Source organism: Triturus cristatus, chromosome 3_1 (genome assembly GCF_964204655.1).
Source record: "Triturus cristatus chromosome 3_1, aTriCri1.1, whole genome shotgun sequence".
In the NCBI taxonomy this organism is placed as follows: Eukaryota; Metazoa; Chordata; class Amphibia; order Caudata; family Salamandridae; genus Triturus; species Triturus cristatus.
In genome coordinates this window covers 58153060-58172735 of record NC_140583.1, presented here as the reverse complement: position 1 = coordinate 58172735, position 19676 = coordinate 58153060, and the positions used below count along the sequence as shown (strand labels likewise).

Genomic DNA, 19676 nt, shown 5'->3' with positions numbered 1-19676 from the left:
TAGTTTTGCTGCTCTGGGTCTGTTACAGTTTGAGGGTTTTCACTCCTGAAGAGCTGGCCCTCACAGCTCCAAGAGGCAGCGCGCCCTGGGCACAAGACTGGATGCGGGGTGTTTTGTAGTCAATCAGGTTAATCAAAAGGGGGACAAAGAGGTACGTAGTGGACCTAGCCTTCTGTATCATACAAACAACCAAAGGGAGTCCACTAGAAAAAGCACTGAAAATATCCTTCTAGACGTGTTGGTGATCCCTAGGGGAAATGATACATTTTCTTAAAATAACCCTCACCCACCAAAATGTCCCTTGGTGGCATGCTTCATCATCGGGTTCTTCCGCCTCGCTGCAGGACGGGACGTGCTACGACCGACGGTGACGTGGGAGCTCTTTGTGGAAGGTGTGGGCTATATAGCTAAAGTGGGAGTGGAAGGGTCAGAGAGATAGTGACAAAATCAAAAAATACCTGGCCACTTGGAGCCTAAACTTTATTCAATTCTGTGGTGGTATTCAAAGAGGGGTTATTTTTGGGAGGTGCACAGAGTAATATATGTGTAACTCCCGGTCTACATGATTTGAAACATGTAGACCAGGAGTTACACAGTCAGTGAGTTTTGCCAGTGCAGGAGAGTGGCGGTGGCGTGCCGCCCGCTCCTGCACCGCCAAAACTCGTAATTAGGCCCTAAGTGTTCCCCTGCTGGACACCCCAAGCCTGACAGTGTGGTTCTTTCCCTCCAGGGCTGCTACACAGTGATCCTGAACTCCTTGGAGACGTACGTCTACCTCGCTGGAGCTCTGGCCATTGGAGTGTTGGCCATTGAGGTACGTCGCATTGCACTGCACGCCTCGCTGTGTCTGGATTTGTATGATGCTGTGTTTTAAAGCATGATGTACTGTTTCATGGTTCTCTCTAAGGGTGACGGAGGGGTCCGTCTCACTGGTTTTGGATGAGGGCTCACTGGGGATCTTCATGAGGTGGGTTTACAGGACCCTGTTGTGAATTATCCATCTTCAGTCCTTGGAGCGATCCACAGTGTCCCTGTACTCATTGTGGCTTATTCAGATTGTGTCTCCAGGCATTCTGACCCTTCAGTATCTTGAAACAGGCCCTTGCACACTGCGTCCTCTTCCTCATAGAAGATCTCCTGATCCTCTTCTTCGTGTCTCTAGAGTACCTTTTTTTTTAAGTGCCACCATGGAACCAACCACAAGGGGGCTCTGCACTCCAGCTGACGAGAATAGAGCTCCAGCTAGGGGTGCTTTACAAATATGTGGTAAGCTCTCCTGCGGTCATGGTTTACAAAATGTGTTTTTTTAGTGTTGCTTGGGGGCTGATGCACTGCTGCAGCCCCCCGCAACATTAAACAATGCTTGGTGGTACCCCTGCCCCTTCTAGAGACACCACCAGGCTCCAAACAATATAAAAAGTACTCACAGGGCATGATGGGTACTCCTTGCAAGGAGAAGTGAATAATAAAATTAGCGGCTCTAGCTGCTCATTTCTTCTTTTTTTTCTTATTTATTTTTTGTCTGTCCCGATGGGTCTAGGGCACCATACACTATTTTTGTTGGGGGCTGTGTGTGGGAAGCCCCAGACCTATGCGGCCTCATGTTACTGCAGTAGCTGGCATTTTTATTTTATTTAAGTGTGCAGCAGCGGTCTGTGCAGGTGACAGCGTTGGGGACGGTTTTCGATGGACAATCTCCAAGGAAAATTAAAAAACTAAGGAATTTTCCCTCTGCATCATCCGTTGGAATCCACCCCACCCGGCCCAACCACCACTGTTACCTGCACGGACCGCGGCTCAAAGTGTGCTACCTATGTTGGTGGCTGCATGGGGCACCAAGGCCTCCGCAGCCCTGCCGGCTCCCCTGTCAAGAGCCACCCTTGGTGTGGTAGAAGCCGGCATTGCAATGTCCCAGGGGTTGGGGTGAGCTAACATAGTATGCAGCTCCTAAGGTGAAGAACAGAGGAACGGGAGGAGGCTAGGTAGGTCTGTTGCCCTGGCCCTATGATGGAGAGACGGTGTCTCCCAATTTGGGAAATTGGGCCCTCACACACCCGGCTGGGTGTCCTGCTCCATCTTAGGGCATACTCCTCATCAGGCCGATGCTGCAATGCCTGACGGGCACCCTATGAGTGGCTGTTTTTCAGAGATCTTTTCATCCCAAGCCGTCGGGTGAAGTGCGGGTAAAGGGCCTTGTGGTGTAGATGTGGGTGAAAGAATGTGCAACAATAGTGTGGGAAGGGTTAAAAAGGGGAGTAGAGTGGTGCTCCAAATTCAGTTTAATCAGAGAACCCACTGGTCCCAGTTAAAAAGAAAAAGTGCGGGCCACCTCCGGTATAATGTCCAGTAGTGGCTATGAGTTGTAGGTCAACATATTTCTTGCCTAGTGTGTCTGTGAGATCACATGGCCAGTCTTCAGGACCAATCTATGTATACTATCTACACAACGGTTGGTTCACTATTAGTATCATCTTTGAACCAAGCGATCAAAAGAAACCTAACAATGAGGTACCTTTTGTGTGTAGACCAACCTAATTAGGGTGAATACCTGGCTCCTTCGAACATTGGCGGAGGCAAACGCTATAATTATTAGCGTCAGTTCAGCAGTAGCTGATAAGCCCGGGACCTACCCCGTCCTCCACCAGATCTGTCTATCCCGATGCGTCTGGGGCACCATACATCGTTATTTTTGTTGGGGGCTGTGTGGGAAGCCCCAGGCCTCTGAGCCCCCTGTTTCTGCCGTAACTGGCATTTTTATTTTAATGTGTTCATCAGCTGTCCATGCAGGTAACAGCGGTGGGTCCAGTTTGGGGGGGGGAGGGGGATTTCGAGGGGCGATGCAGAGGGAAAATTAAATAAATAATACATTTTTCTTTCGGCTTCATCCATGGGAATCCCCTCCTCCCCCAGCCCCCCACCGCCTCACTGCTGTTGACTGCTGCTGAAAGTGTGGTACCCGTATTGGGGGCTGCATAGGGCACCAAGGCCCCCACATCCCTGCCGGCTCCCCTGTCAAGAGCCATCCTTGGGGTGGTAGAAGCCGGCATAACAATGTCCCAGGGGTTGGGGTCCCTGGGGCCACACTATAACTATGGGAGATAGGGCTGCATGCCCCTTCTCATTTTTGGAATTCCAGGCCAGTGGAATGGGGTCCCTGGGGCCTCATTGAAGCTGTGGAGGGGGGCTCTGCACCCACTTCTGAAAATTGAGCCACGGGAGATGGGGTCCCAGGGTCCAACAGGGACCCGGAGAGGGGGGCTGCATGGCCACCTCCCTTTTATTTTAGGAACTGCTCCAGCGTAGGGGATCTCTGGGGCCCAACAGTGGTTTGGGGAGGGGGTGCAGACTTTACAGCTTGACAGTTTGACCCGAGGGGATGGGATCTCTAGGGCCTAAAAGGGGCGGCACTGGGACTGCATACTTCCCCCCCCCCCCCTTTATATTACATACAGCTTTGCAGGATGGAGTACACAGGGCCTTTCTGAGACTTGGGGAGGAGGCTGTAAGCCCTCCTTTTTAATTATATATATATTTTAATTTAAAGGCAGGAGACTGCTATTATTTTTTTGATGTGATGCAATGTAAATAGAGACTTATAAAATGCATGGCTACTCCACAGAGTGTCCCGGCGCTACAAGACCACGAGACAGGCGTCCGTACTCCTGCCAGGATAGTGGGCGGCCGACTGTGCTATTGCAGGAAAAGCCAGGTTTTCAACTGTTTCCTAAAAGTTCAAAGATATTGCACCTGCCTATGGGAAAATGGAAGTCCATTCCATAGCCGGTAGGCCGGGACTTGAATGATGATTAAAACAATTGCAATTTTAGGTCCAACCAAGCCTTTTGGGGGGGGGGGGGATTCGGGTTGGGGGGGGGGTGGACTTCAGGGTATCTCTACCCTCTCCCCTATATCTTTTCAGCACTAGTTTCCATAGGAAAGGCATATATATTTTTTTTAATATCCTTTGAGCCATTTGACAAATCTGCACAGGACTTTCCACAAAAAAAAGTTCATCTATTTTGGTACCTTCATGAAAAGTTTTGAACTGATTTGTCAAGTGGGGGCCAAGAAAAATGGGGAGGTCCCACGAGTGATATTTCCATTTTAATTCCCAAAGAAAAGTTTACCCTCCAAGACAGAAAAGACGCCTAAACTGATTCACACCATATTTGGCAAACAGTTAGAACTGGAATCAAATAACTTTGTTCATGTGATTTGGTATAAACCCATTCAGCCGTTTTCCAAAATAAGCATTTTGAGAGGGGCTCAGGTTGAGCATTAAGGGGTTAACCCTCAGAAAACGTTTGCAATATCTGGACGGTTGGTCCCAGTGTACCGGACTTCAAAACAGTACTCAAACCTGATTGGCTGAGAGAGCTTTTTCTCCCATCAGCCATTTCGCTACTTCGATATTGAAAAAAACCTGATTGGCTGGACGCTTTATTGAATAAATTGTTACATCCAACATTACTCGCTCCCAGAGTAATGAAAAACAAAACAAAAGGGCATATAAGGAAGTAGGGTGAACACACCCTGAACCCCAAGCCCATGTGGAGTGCCCTTAGGGGATCCCCCAGTGTGTTGAGATTAATAAAATGCAGTTTTTGTCACTGGTACCTTGGTAGTACTGTAACATCCAAAAGCTCTATGCAGCGGATGCAGTCAACCCCCACTGCACACCTTAGTGAAGCAATCACAGACATGATGGCCTACTGACCTCAGCGGGTCTGGACACTTAAATTCATAGCAGTTACTGCTTCATCAGATGGCCTTCCGCAGACTCTAGTCAGGCAGACTCGTGTGAGGGCAACTGTCGGGCAGACAAGTGCTGGGACATTGGGGCAGTGATAGAATTGGGAAAGACAGTTGATGCCAATTCTCCGGAGGAGGGAAAAGACACAGACCAATTGAGGCCTTTGCGTCCGGACAATATTTCCATGTGCAACCAACTACTAAAGAGGTCTTCAGACAAGTTTGGTCTACCGTTGGAGGAGGAGAAGTCTCAAACATGTTTTTTATTAGAGACATTTCTACCCTCACAGAGTAAGTTGATATTTGCTGCTGCTCTGGAGCATACTGGCCCAGGTGACAGTAGCCTTCAAGGGGCCTGCAACCTGCAGGTCGGTGACACCCAGGTCCGAAAAGTAGCACAAACACTACTCATAGGACCCTGCATACACTAGAGGGAAAGTACAGCGATTCCATCATCGCCGCCACTGACAGGAAAAGGGACTAATGTTCCAACTTACTCCAGACCACTTCCCAATAAGGAGAGCAAGAGATGGCATATGGTGAGGAGGAAGTTTGAAAGGGGAGCACCGTCCCAATGGTGCATCGTTAACTGAGCAGTGACCCAATGCTGCATCGCGAGTTCTAATGCCCTGCTCAACAGATATGCTTACCAACACTGGGAAGAGATGGCAGAGCTAATGAAACACCTACCAGAGCATTATCAAAGGAGAGCCACACCCCTCGCAGAAGAAGTTAAGAATATCACCAACTACTGTTGAAAATTAGCGCTAGATGCCGCTGACACGGCGAGCAGACAAATTATAGCAGGAACAACCCTAGGAAGGCGTGTCTGGCTGCGGGTGTCATGCTTCAAAAATGAAGTTCAAGCCAATATCATTAACACCCCTTTCAACGGCGAGCATCTTTCTGCAGGGCAGGATTATACCCTGCAGCAGATGAAGAGAAATAAACATGCATCAAAATCGATGCGAGCCCTGCGTTTAAGGGAGCAGCAAAGGCTAGGAAGTACCCCAGCTAGAAGACCATTGGGAAGAGGGGGCTTTCATAGTGCTGCTACATACTAGAGCTTACAGAGTACAAGCCCGTTGCAGACACCAACACAACAGTGGCAGTTTCCAGCACCACAGAGGCAACCCTTTCACGGCGGGCCGAGAGGCAGAGCACAGCCACAGAGAGGGGTGGATGCACCACGATCAAGTGACTTAGAAAACCTAAAACCCCCAACTACACACAACACCTGTGCATGGGGTGGATAGGACTTCTTCCAGGAGTGGAGGAGGGTCACTTCAAGCAAGTCGATACTCAACTTTATCCAACACGGTTACTGTAAAGAATTGGTCAGACACCCTCCAGGGTGAGTACGAAGAGCATGCATACAAGAGAAGAAAAGACCTGTGTACGACGAGAGGTGAAAGAACTGTTGTAGAAAGAGTCAATAGAGAGAGTACCCAGGAAGGAGATGAACCAGGGTAACTACTCAACATACTTTCTGATACCGAAAGCAGGTGGGTCGTTACGCCCTATACTAGACCTCGGTTTCTGAAACAAGTTGTTAAAACTGAAGTTCAAAATCACAACATTGCAAGAGGTCATTCCCCAGCTTCAGAAGGGAGAATATATGATGAACTTAGACCTAAAGAATGCATATCTGCGCGTCCCAAAGAACCACAAGCACAGAAAATACTTGCACTTTGTTATAGACAGAACACCCTACCAATTCAGCGTGCTGCTATTCGCAATAAAATCAGCACCCAGAGGGGCAGATTTATGTTTCCTGGCGCATCCCTGCGAATCAGCAGGGATGCGATAGGAAAGATGCGTCACACAAGTTTACCCTTGCGCCACCACAGATGCGCCGCATTTACAATGCAGCGCATCATGGCGCAAGGATAAACAGATGCGTGATGCATCTGATGGCATAAGGGTGGCGCATTGCTGGAGTCGTGTCGCAAGCATGACGCAACTCCAGCAATGCTCAGGAGCTGCCCATACTGAACATGCTGCGTCATGCCTTACGCCTGCTTCAGGCAGGCGCAGGGTTTTGACGCGGCAGCGTGGGAAAAGTGACTCAGTGAAATCTTGTAGATTTCACTGCGTCACTTTTCCGAGGCTTTTTCCGACAGAACGCATACCCTGCATACATTAAACCTGATGCAGGTTTAATGTAGCGCAGGGCTTTACAACATGACGCATCTCTCTAGATGCGTCACGTTGTAAATAAGGCGCAACATGGCGCATGGTTTACGCCGCCGCTGCGTCACAGAAGTGACGCAACGGCGGCATAAATGTTTCGCAAGGGGCTTGTAAATCTGCCCCACAGTGTTTATGAAATGCTTATCAGAAGTTGTGGCACACCTGAGAAGGGAAGGAATACACATGTACCCCTACCTAGACGACTGACTGGTAAAGGCAAACTCCCTTCACAAGTGTAAGAGCAGCATAAAAACTGTGATGACAACACTGCGCAGACAGGGATGTGCCATAAACATGGAAAAATGGTTGCCCACAGCAGAACCAGAGAAGCTCCTCCTGGGAGCAAGAATCAACACAGCTAAGGCAAAAGTATACCCTTACGAGAAGAGAATACGGTCGATAACACAAGAAACTCACCAATACCAAAATGGTCGGTCTCTGACAGTAAGGACTGTTGGGAATATGCTGAGAATGATGGCTTCCTGCATACCTCTAATACCATATGCAAGGTGACACATGACAATTCAGGAATGGGTACAGAGCCAGGGGTCACAAGCCACGGGGAGTTGGGAAGATCTAGGGGTTGTCTCACAAAGAGTGCAGGAGGAAATGTCATGGCAGAAAAAGACAAATATAACAACAGGAAGAGCCTTTATATTGCCAACTCCAACAGTGACCATCACTACCGACATATGGGATGGGGAGCTCATATGGGGGACCTCAAGATCAGAGGATCAAGAGACCAGGAGATAAAAACAGTGTTCCTAGCCTTAAAAGCCGTTCAGAGGCATCAGTGGGGAAATTCAATACAGATTCAAATGGACAACCCAACGACGACGTTCTATCTCAACAAACAAGGAGGAACTAAAACCTTTTCCCTTTTGAGACTAACACAAGAGATCTGGAGATGGGCCATCCAGAGACAAGCAAACATCACAAAGGTACATCTACCATGAAAAGACAATTTAGAGGCGGACAAGCTGACATTTTTGAGGTGTCATTGTTATGAACATCAATGTAGGGCCTCGTTTCAAAGTCAATTTTTAATTACTGCCAGCTCTGAGACCTGGGGCGGACGTGCCCCACTTTAAGTCCAGTTACATCCCACTATTCATCAGCGAATCCACTGCAAAAACACACCCAAATGCTGGGATGGTGGCCAGTGTACCATTACAGGTTACCACCTGAGACAATAGGGTCGTCGCATCCTAAATGTCTGTGATCTGGGATACATTCTGGGCTCCATTTGCTTTGTAACATGACACAAACATGCAAAGGAACATATCCAAGAGACTAGTAACAGATCAAAAGCCCTTGCTTAACATGATAAATCACTCCCTTCGTTAACCTAGCTCGACTGGGGTTTATTGGACTTTGTAAAGAAAGATTATTAGTGGGACTCAGACATGCAGGCTCTTGGTTTGTGGTTACTAAAGACACCATGCAAACTGTAACCTGCAGTTGATTGCAGACTTTATAACGACTAACCAGTCTCCTTTTTGTATGATAAATAATTAAGTTCCTTAAACGATTTTTAGAATTTTAGATTAAAGCCACTGGATCAGTTAAGTTCTTTCCTTATGCAGTAGTGCCACCAAGTGGTCATTTATAGTAACACGCGCGATGACTGAAGCATTCCCTAATGCCGCTAGCATTAAAATGGATCTTTTTGACCATTTGAATTACACGGCAACGGAGGCCTTCCTTGCGCCACAGGATTGGCTGAAATATATGGCACGTAACAAATTCTTTGGCAAAGAAAAGTAAATTGTTTATCCTATTATGTTTTTTTTCAACGACTCAACAGAAAACGATTCTTCGGGTAGTTTTAATAAAATGTGATGCTCTTTCACTCTGTACGTTCCAAATATGTTTTAAAACGGGTCTTTAGTTTTGGGAATCCTTTATTTTCATATCAGAGAGCAACTGGAAGCATTTTTATTCTATGGAAAATCTTTCCTTTACTGCAGAATAGAAGACTACAAGTTCATCATGAGCTTGTCTCAAGTGAATTCAAGAGTTCATACCATATGTAAAGGCGTAGAATTCAAATAACCTCAGAATGTGCTGCTGAAGTAACTGCTACACCTTGACATAAACATATTTAATTTCCACACATATTGAAATAGAACATTTGATGCCAAAAAGGAAACCATACTTTCCTCCATATTCGAATTACATATACATTTGTGATGTTATTTCCTTTTCCCAGTCAATCAAATGCGGATATTGAGATCATATGGGCAAAATGTTACCTTTTTAATCATGAACGCAACAATGAATAGGTGACAGGTGAATAATTAACATTTGCAATATGCCGGAAGCTGCTTTACATTTTATAATTCCATTTTTTTATATATATTTTGATTTGTCATGGCAAGTGCAGCAAATCTACAGTCCTGCATGAACCTTGGCAGGTGTGGAATCATGCCATTCTTGTTGCACTTGTAATGTGCATATTTAATTGCATAATATCTGCGCCTTTTGTTTGCTTTTATCTTTCCTTGACACACAAATAAAATGACCTATCCTGATGAAAGCTGGAGCCTACTAAAAATACTCCTCACATATTTTTCGAGGCCCACTTTGTTTTTTGCCAGTGCATTACTACCAGGATACGAGGTCACACACATGCTAGTGTCCTCCCTTTAGCAATATAGTATTTGAAAGTACAACAGTGGGCGTGGTGCTTGCTTTGCAGCCTGTTATTGTTATTATTCTAAAGGTCTATCTTCATCCTAGCCACAGCATATGAAGGCAACCAGATCAGTGTGCAAACATCTATATTTTTAATATAAACATTTTATAACCAAAAGTACATGTTAGAATTTTAAATCCAGGATGTTAAGTAGCTAAATACAAATTTAACAAGAATAAACTGTGGCCTGATTAAAACACAACTTTTTCTATGTTTTTAAAGACTTTAAAAAAATATGTTACGTGACATTCACATAGTTACCGACCCAACACAGTTGGCATCAAATAAATCAAAAGTTGCTCTCCGCTACCTTTCTGAAACCTAGTCGAAGGTGAAAACACGTTTCATGTAGCAATATCCTTAGTAGAGTTCTGTTTTTCTTTACATATTTGGGGCTAAAAATGAATGCCCATCACAAGTGGCCAAAGATGCTCCAACTCGCTTCGACCATTCCTGGTCTTCATCAAGGGAGTAAGAGTGGGTTAGAACACCTCTTTAGGATGGGTCTTTCTATGCATGTGAAATAAGATAATAGTTCATCGTCTCTTAAAGAAGGCTGAAAGGTGTGTGCCGAAGTGGCATCCTGTTGCGGCAATGACGAACAGGCTGGGTGCCCAGGTAACTTTGTCAAACTTTCAAATCAAAATAATATATGTCCCCTAACCCATATACCCTATGCCTATACTTACGTTTTAGATATTTTGAATTCAGAAATTCTAAATAAGCCGTGCAAAACATTGGTACTGGGAAGTAAGTATCTGAAATAAAGAGACTCATGTAAAAAATACCTGTAGAGAAATCTAGACGACAATCCTATGAAGTAAATTTGTTGAAGACACGATTACTTTTAAAAGCCAGAAGTTCTTTCTCCGCTCTTTCCAATAGTAAAAACAAAAAAAAAACACACATTTTCTGTTTGGTCTTTGTATCTTACACAATGACTTTCTTGGCTACCATGAAAGTCTACTGAATGCAAGTTCTCCATCCGTTTGATTTTTTCCACTGTGGTTAATGTAATTATATAGGTTTATACATGTTGAACTTGCTCCATTGCCCAGCCATAAATGCTTAGCTAAGCTTGTCTCTAAATACCACAGTGTTGTTTTTCCTTCTGTTTATTTTGTCTCCTCTTTGCCTCTCTCCCTCTGTAGCTCTTCGCCATGGTCTCCGCCATGTGTCTTTTCCGGGGGATCCAGTAGCAGACGTCTCAGCAGAACACATGCCAGGATAGAGAGAGAAAAAAAAAAAGAAAATAACTCTATTTTTATTTAACAAAAACAAATGGAAAAAAATCCAGAAAAAGTAGGAAAAACTTGAAGAAAGGGATTGTAAGTTATCAACAGCCTATTGGATAATGCTTCAGGGGCTGGCACTTTGAGGCATTGGACGTTTAGGCTAGAAGGTCAACACTCTCCAAAAAGGAGAACGAAAAAAACTTCTAGAGGATGAAATGTTTTTGCTGGAGAACACACAAGGAGTGCCCACTGAATGAGGGGGTGGCAAAAGCTGAAAATGTGTTTGGAAAGTTCCACGCTCTCTGCTGGTGTAAGAGGAGCTGTTGCTACAATGCCATGACCAGGAGTGCCATTCTGTGCTGCCCTTGCCCCACTGGCAGAGTCTTGCAGGGCATTTTAAGGCTTTTATCAAAGAGAACCAAAACTACCAGACAACAGTCTTATTTTATAGAAGAACTTGATTGAAGAAAACTGGAGAATGGTTGGAGGTCTGCTGAGCATTAGATGTTATGTTCCTGCATTAAAGAAAAGGTTTTGGTTGCATCTCTAGCCATTTCCAATCACAGGACGGTTGGTCCTTGGTCATCACAGAGGGATACTCCCCTGTGTTTGGCCTGGAACATATGAAACCAAGGTCCTGGGGAGCAGCACAGAAAAGCAGATGGAACCTTGTCCTGAACATGGGGTCTCCCCATATGCGTTCAATACGCCCAGTTGAAAGACGCAGATTCCTGCCCCCTAATGTATAGCTGTGAGGCATCTAGGGTCCTACTGAAAGGTTCTCTGGCAGACTCCCATCTTCTCTCCATCAGTGTTTTTATTTAGTTTATAAGGTATAGAATGCCGAGGGGAGGGTATTTCAAGCTTGTTTACCTTCCCCCACCGTGTTTTGCTTGTACTAATGATTTCACCCAAAACCACCTTGTTATGTCTGAGCTCTGTGTAAATCTTTGTACTAAATACTATTTTTGTCACAGAAGAAAGATATTTTTAGCAGTTCATGTTTGTCTCAGCCTCTTGTTAGCTTCTGCTGCCTGTATTTTGTACAGCCTCACTGCACCCACCCACTCACAGCCAACGCCATGTTACTGAGATGCCTTTTGTGTTGTGTTTGGTTTTAGTTCGGAGTGCTATAGTTGTTCAATAAGTGTGTTCCATTTCCGGTTTTCTGTGTTCCGAGACTGTGTAAAGCTTAAAACTTGGAAGGGGCTTGACCGCTACCTGTGCCTGCAGTCCTTTCTTTCTGTCGTTGTCAGTATAAGAGCGGTGTAATTTCCCACAACATCACTCCACTCTTCATAACCAGTTACCATGAATCCAATGAATCCAGCACACTGTACTAACACACCCCATCTAGCCTGAATTAAAGGGACACTGTTCTCACTTACAAGACACCACACCCTCCATCATCTCTAACGCATACGCCAGCCTCCCAAGTGGCACATACCCAAACTGGGAAAGACCCGCGGTTACACACCTCAGACACTAGTGACAAGGGCAACACGTTTAAAATCAAGCACATGTGAAGACAGCAGGTTAGCTGCACTCATATCACCTGTGATCCAACCCACCAAATTAAAAAAAGAGCCAGGTCTGAGGTGGAATCCTCCGAGTGAGAGGATGCCTGGACCCGGATGTTGCTACAAAGCCATTCTAACTACAAAACGTCAGGCATGTGTTATGAAATAGGTGTGTGTATGTATGGCCTTCTGTAAATGACATACCTTCCTTTGCACACAAGTGGGACCCACAGTGCCTGCCACGGAATAAAGATTGAGGAGGTTTTTGGCATCTCGTGGACAGGATACTGTCCTACACTCGAGTCGCGTCGGAGATTCTGACATACTTTTGTCCTGTTCAAGTACAGCAGGAAAAGCTTCCAAGTGTCCGGGCCGTTAGTTATTGTTTTTCAAACACAGACTCTTGCTTTGTGATGTGGTGGACGCTGCACAGTATGACAGAGGCTTCGGGGAGCTACGGTGGCGGCAGCTCCTTTGAAAGCACAGAGGTCTCCATCAGGCATGCAGACATCTCTCGATGTGACGCGTGGGCATCCGGCAGGAGGGTGAATGTTATGACCATCACCACCCAGACAGGGTGTCAAATACTGAATGACCTCCCTAATTTGAAAAACCTCAGTTCCGACTCCCTTTTGACTGAGGCACTCTGCGGCAGACCCAGAGCTAGCAAGGCCCCATTGCACCTTCGTCTGAAGAGGCGTTAGACACCTGGTCGGCGGATGCAAAACCAGGAGACCTATTTGAATCATGGGACGTTTGTTTATCTAATGGATTCATTTTTGATAGCACAGACATGTCCCTTTGCTGCTAAGCGGGACAGGACAATCAATGTTTCCTATTGGCTGGTGCCTCTGGAAGAAGGTGGGGTTAGTGGAGAGTCACACACAGCACCTCGTGTATGAGTGACTTAGACCATCCCCGCCTGCCTTCGAGGGTGCCAACACACAGAGGACTACCTAGGGTGGTGTGTGGGTCTCTGCACCAATGGCCTGTACCTGCACAATGACCACTAGACTAGCTTTGTGTTTTCATTATTTGAATAAGAGGGAATATGGTTGGTAGGAGTTCTGGTGAGTCATTTTACATCAATGGAGTGTGGGGAAAGCCTCTTTGAATAGAACTGTGGTATTCTTACTGTGAACAATGTGTTCAGTTCGCCTTCGCAAACTGTTCTAGGGTGTGTGTTGCACCCCTTAGGTCTCTGTGATGCTGGCAGCTTGTGAAAAACCTTTTGAAAAATATTCTATTTTGTAATTGTACATGGTGCTTTTTGTTAGATAGAGAGCTCCGTGCCCTAATGCTTTTTATAGTAATATTGAAGTACTGTTCTTGTAATATATGGCAGCACAGAGCAGGGAAAGACGACTTCTGCACTCGATTTAAAAAAAATAAAAACCACAATGTGAAATAGAAATGGCTTTATAGTTTATTTGGTTTGCACAGAAAAAAATGGTTTCAACTTTTAGATCTGTGTACGGACAGCATTTCCTAAAGCTTTAATTCACTCGAGGGCAACTGTAAAGGGTGAATGTTAATTTGTGAACTTTACCATCCACAGCTTTATTGGGATAAGCAGTAGAACAGGAAACATGCAAAGAGGAGGCGCTCCATCTGTCCCGTTATTCAAAGGCAAACATTATACATTCTGATAGAGAACACCCAGAGGACCAACGTCTAACATTCCCCTGCTGTGACATCACTCTGACATAGGTAGCCCATAAAGACATTGTAAACCAAGTCACTGCACATCTCCCCAATTACTACAACAGGCACACACGGGGATACTGATAGCAACACAAATACAAGACCAAAACAAAAAACAGAGACAGTGCAAGAACATATACAAACACATGTTTAATAAACTGCTTGACAGCTAATATATGAACCCAGAAAGAATTCTTTTAATTCTGTTGCTTTTACTTATTGTTAACTCTTGACCATCCAACACATCCCTGTCAAGATTTTTTTTCTGTGGTATGTTTTGGTTATACTTATCAGGCATGTCATTTAACAACACTATTTCATTAATCTTTCATTAATCTTTGAAGACGAATCATGTTCCACCATTAGATATATATACTGCTTGGCCTTTAACCTCAATTATGCAAACGGGATCTCTCAACTTTGGCTCCTTTTCGCAATAACACAGGATCCCCACTGCGCACCAAACCACCCACACTAAATTTGATATCGGCACCACTTCTGTTACCTCTTGACCTCATGTCTCTCTCCCACCTCACAACATTTTGTTTATCACTTGCATGTTTAGCCTCTTATGAATACTTTTCGACATCACATCTGCGAACCAGAGCCTTGACTTTCCAAAACGGACTCAATGAAGACGTAACTCTGCCACCTCTCGTTAGTTCACATGGGACTTTGCCCGTCATTGAATGTGGAGTAGTTCTATGTGCCCACAACAATTCCCCTAATACCAGTTTCACAATCAATTTTGGGTTTGCTAGCACTTTAAATGCACTCTACCAACACTCTATTCAACCTTTCCACTTTACCATTTGCCGGGGGGGGGGGGGGGTGGAACAAGGAGGTGCCTGCATGTTTTGTCCCCGGTCTACACAGACATTCAGTTGTACTGGAAGAAGTAACTTAACACAATTGTTTGTACGCATTTCTTTTTACCTTGTTTAACAATTCTTGAAAAAAATGAATGACAACCTTTGTGTTTGGTTCAGATACTCCTTTTACTCCCACCCGCAATGACAAATGATTTACTAAAACAATTAAATATTTTATGTTGTTTGGCAATGCATGAAAACGACCTAAAAAATCCACATCAACTCTTTGCTGTATTTTTCTGGGGACTTCACGGGGATGGACGGTGATGTAGTCGTGATCAAGTGTTTATCACAGTAACAGCATTGCACACATAAGTTCACAAGTGACTCCACTTAACTAGGACACCAAAAAGCTTGTCTTATCCTGCGTTTCGTGGCTGTCACTCCCAAATGACCTGAGTGGGCAGTTTCTAAAATTCTTAGTCTGAAGCAATGAGGAGGTATTAACTTATCTCCTCTTATCAACCAATTATCCTTTATGGATAATTCATCTGCCACCTTGTAATAAGGTTGCATTAAACAATCAATAGAATTTTCTTCCGGCCAAACAGTTGTCACCAATTTCATAACTTGACTCAAAATAACATCTCCTTTGAGAACATCACACCATAAATCCATGTCATGACATACAACACAATCTTCCATACGAGCTGTAATACACTCCTCAGCCTCAACCTGCACTACCTTTTCACTCGATTCTTCAATGATCAACACCTTTGCCAAAAAAAATCAGTTCTAATGTTTTTGTTCCTCTGGCAATATGAATAACTGTGAAATAAAATTCCAACAATTTTGTTTCTAGTCTGCCAAGCGTTGCAGAGTTGTCTTTATCTTATTTCCAGAAATAATATCTACCAGTGGTCGGTTCTTAAGCAAAGTTTTCTTTCTCATAAGTCTAGATTGAACATTTCTATGGCCCATACACAAGCCAGAAGTTCTTACTCTATTACTGAATATCTTGTCTCCACATCTCTCATCATTCTTGAGGCAAAACCAATGGTGATTTATTTTCCTCCATCTACTTATGAGAACACAACATCTATACCATAGGCGCTGGCATCCACCTTTGCAAAAGTTTCACGGCCTTCAAATTATGCATGTAGAGCAGATACTTCCACTACACATTTCTTAATGAGTTCAAAATTGTCCTGACAAGTGGATGTCCAGACAAACTTATTTTTTTAACAATACCCTGAAGCATTTACTAAGTTCAGAGACATACCTAATGGATTTCGAGTAAAACTCACTTAAACCAATTCAAGAATGCAACTGATCTTTGTCAGTGGAATGAGACGCCCTGATATGCCATCTACATTACTGGGCTTAGGTTTCACACTCTGACTTGTCAATACATATCCCAGATATTGAATCTTATTCACAAAAAATGTACATGTGTTCTCTTTAAGGGTGACCCCATTGGCTTGCGGGACAGATCAAACATTTTCCACAGCTCTATCATGTGTTTCACATGTATCAGAATTAATTAATATGTTTTACTGATAAACAGCCGTGTGATTCATGTGATTCATGCTGTAAACATCCTGGACATAACCTTTTGAAACACAGAAACGGCAGAGGCTAGTCCAAATGACATGGCAGTATTGAAATGTTCAATCAGGCATTACTAAGGCAGTGCGATTATGTGACTGTTCATCTAATACCACTTGATGGTAAGCTGCCCGAAGATCTCATTTCGTGAACCATTTGGACTGACCTACACCTGTGATAAGATCTTCAGTTCATGGTAGAGGATAATTTTCAATCCATATGGCATTGATAAGGGACCTATGGTCTACACATAAGCACAGATCCCCTGATTTGTTCTTTGCCAAAATAATCAGTGAAATCCGATAGCATCCAGTGGTTCAATGACCCCATCATCCTAAATTTCTTTGAGAAGTTTTGTTAATTCATGCCGTGCATTATGTGGCACATTACAAAGATTATGCTTTACAGGAAGAACACGTCCCTTAACCTTAATGGCACGCACAACATCATTGATTTTGCACACCTTGATATTAAAAACATCCACAAACGTTTTTTTCCCTGGAAGATTGGAAACAGCCCAAACAAGAGAAACTACATATTTCTGACCAGGCCTAATGATCATGCTAATATCTGCTTAATACCACCATCCCAGTACATTATACCCTTATGTGCCACATACACCTTTCCTTTTATAGTTTTGCTGTCAAAGGAGATGTCTACCCAGAAGTATCCTACTAAATCAATTAAGCTTCCTTCAAAAGCAGTAGTGACTAATGACATCTGAGGGTAATTATCCTTTACTGAACTCAGATTCCTCATACATTTCAACAGAAATGATAGTGATTCTTTCACCTGAAAGTAAATGCATGTTAATACCATCTATTTTTTTTACTGTCGTAGAGGATTACCATATTTATCTACGTTAGACACACTATTAATTTCTATGCTCTCCACTGATGAAACCAGTTCTACTTTTCTGTCCAAGTCATAATCATTATTGGAAAAACTTCCTTGCATTTAACACCCCTGCAGACTTTGCCGAAATGACCTTTTTTTTGTTTTACATTTCCAGCATTTCTGTGTGACTGCTAGACAATTTCAAAAACTTGGCACACGAGAACTAGAACCACACCTATAAAACATTTGTATAGTTGGTTCCCAATTTGTATTTCTACCCTTACCATAGTTGTTGGGCGTAGGGATTTTACTTTGTTTTTTGCCCTGATCATTGATGTTTGCCACTGCCAAATGTGACCCTTCTGGTTCTAATTGTATATCCTCTTTTTGAGAAAAATATAATCTTTTTGCTATGTCTCTTGGCCCAACAAGTGATGGGGTTTTGCAAATTAACAGCCTCTGTTGAATTTTCTTTGAAAAGCATCTACATACAGTTTGGTCATAAACCAGTTGGGATGTGAACCCTTCAACTTCACAATATGATGCCGATGTTTTAATTGCAGTGATAAGAATCAATGGACTCATCAGGTTGTTGGAAGCCAGTAAAGAATTTGTGTACTACTAGGTTCTAGGTACTAGTTTAACATTTACTTTGAAATATGTGTCAAGTTGTTTCACAGCAACCGTAAATTCATCCAGCTCTTCATCATCACGACAAGTGTGTTCTGGCAAATGGTCATTGCCTAGATACTAATAAAGTAAATTTAGTTTTGCAGTGAAAATCTTTTCAGTAAAAAGTTGCAAGAAGTTCGTCAGAAGTCCGCAGAATGTTGAATCAAAATCTGAGAAGAACACTAACAAAGATGTACTGGAGGAAAAGTCGAGAGAGAAGGGGTCGTTTTTTTGCCTCGACAGTTTATGAAAAATGCCTGGACAGGGAGATCACTCTACGGCCTAATGGAGAAGACTTTATTCCAGTTCTGCCCTGATTGCCAACACACATTCTCTGAGAACTTGTGTGTGCCCGTGGAACATTGAAGCGGAGATTACAATGCCTGTGCAGTTTTTATGAAAAACACTGGGGATGAGAGAGAGGCAAAGATGAGCGCATCATACCATGCAGGGCAAGGAATACCTCCATCCATGAGAGACCTGGGTCTGTCAAGCGTCGAGGAGGATCGTCCGTGTCAAAGCTCAGGCAAACAAGAAGATTCAGGAGGTAAGAGAGACACCCAAAAAAGGGCCCAAGTTCTGATAATCAGACTCATGGGCATCCAAGAGAGACACTCGGTGACCGAAGGCAGGTCCTGAATCAGAGAACCCCACGGATCCCTCGAAAGGGACTCCGCAGGAGGAAGATCACCAGGAAAGCCACAGCCATCTGTCATCGAAGGATGGCCAATGGAAAAACGCATCAATGTCGAAAAAGAAGAGGTCTCGAGAACAACACCAAAGCTTGGCGACCAATACGTTGTCAAAGGATTCTTCGATGTTGAAAATAAAATCGATGTCGAGCCTCAACGCCCAAAAAAAGTCTGCTGAAATTGAAAGGAAAAAAGGCATCTTGAGGCCGAAATGGCCGCCTTGCTTAAAAAAAGAAAATAATTTGGTGAATCATTGAAGGGATTTTGGATATCACTATAGACTTTGATGCCAAAAGATTAGGGTGCTAAGGTCGTCAAAGAGATCAACCCTTGTTGGACTTGGCCCTTTTTGCAGGGTCAGTCCTGAACTTTTTGCCTTCCTCCTGTATTTTTTTCTGACGTGTTGGTTGTCTGGGCACTTTTTCACTGCTGATCAGTGCTAAAGTGCATATGCTGTCTATTGTAAAATGATGTAATGGATTAGTGATTCTGTGATTGGTTATTTGATTTACTTGTCAGACCCTAGTACAGTGCACCATGTGTGCCTAGGGCCTGTAAATCAAATGCTGCTGGTGGGTTTGCAGAACTGATTGTGCCACCCACAGAAGCAGCTTGTAAAATGTGGCTCAGGCCTGCCATTGCAGAGCCTGTGTGCAATCTGGGACTGCCATGTCGACTTGGCAAGTGCACACACTTGCCAGTCCCTAAACCTTCCCTTTTCTACAAGTTAGTCACCCCTAAGGTAGGCCCAAGGTACACCCATGGGCAGGGTGCATTGTATGTAAAAGGTAGGACATGCCCTGATGTGTGTGGCATGTCCTCATAGTGCATTACAGCCAATTCTGTCTTTCACTATTGCAAGGCTATCAGTTCCCATAGGCCAGAATGGGCAGTTTGATTATAACATCTCTAATCCTAACTGACCCAGGGAACATGGTAGACAAGCATTTGCA

At 44.0% G+C, this 19676-nt stretch overlaps 1 protein-coding gene across 4 annotated transcripts in view; it reads left to right on the top strand.

The window, feature by feature from the left end:
- TSPAN18 (tetraspanin 18) overlaps positions 1–13812 on the top strand; it is a 334803-nt gene extending 320991 nt beyond the window's left edge. For all 4 annotated transcript variants that reach the window (XM_085643447.1, XM_085643448.1, XM_085643449.1 and 1 more), the window contains 2 exons: positions 731–814; positions 10795–13812. In XM_085643447.1, the coding sequence (XP_085499573.1) occupies positions 731–814; positions 10795–10842 (132 nt within the window). In that variant the 3' untranslated portion in view covers positions 10843–13812. The remainder of the gene's footprint in view (positions 1–730; positions 815–10794) is intronic.
- The last annotated feature ends 5864 nt before the right edge of the window (positions 13813–19676 follow it).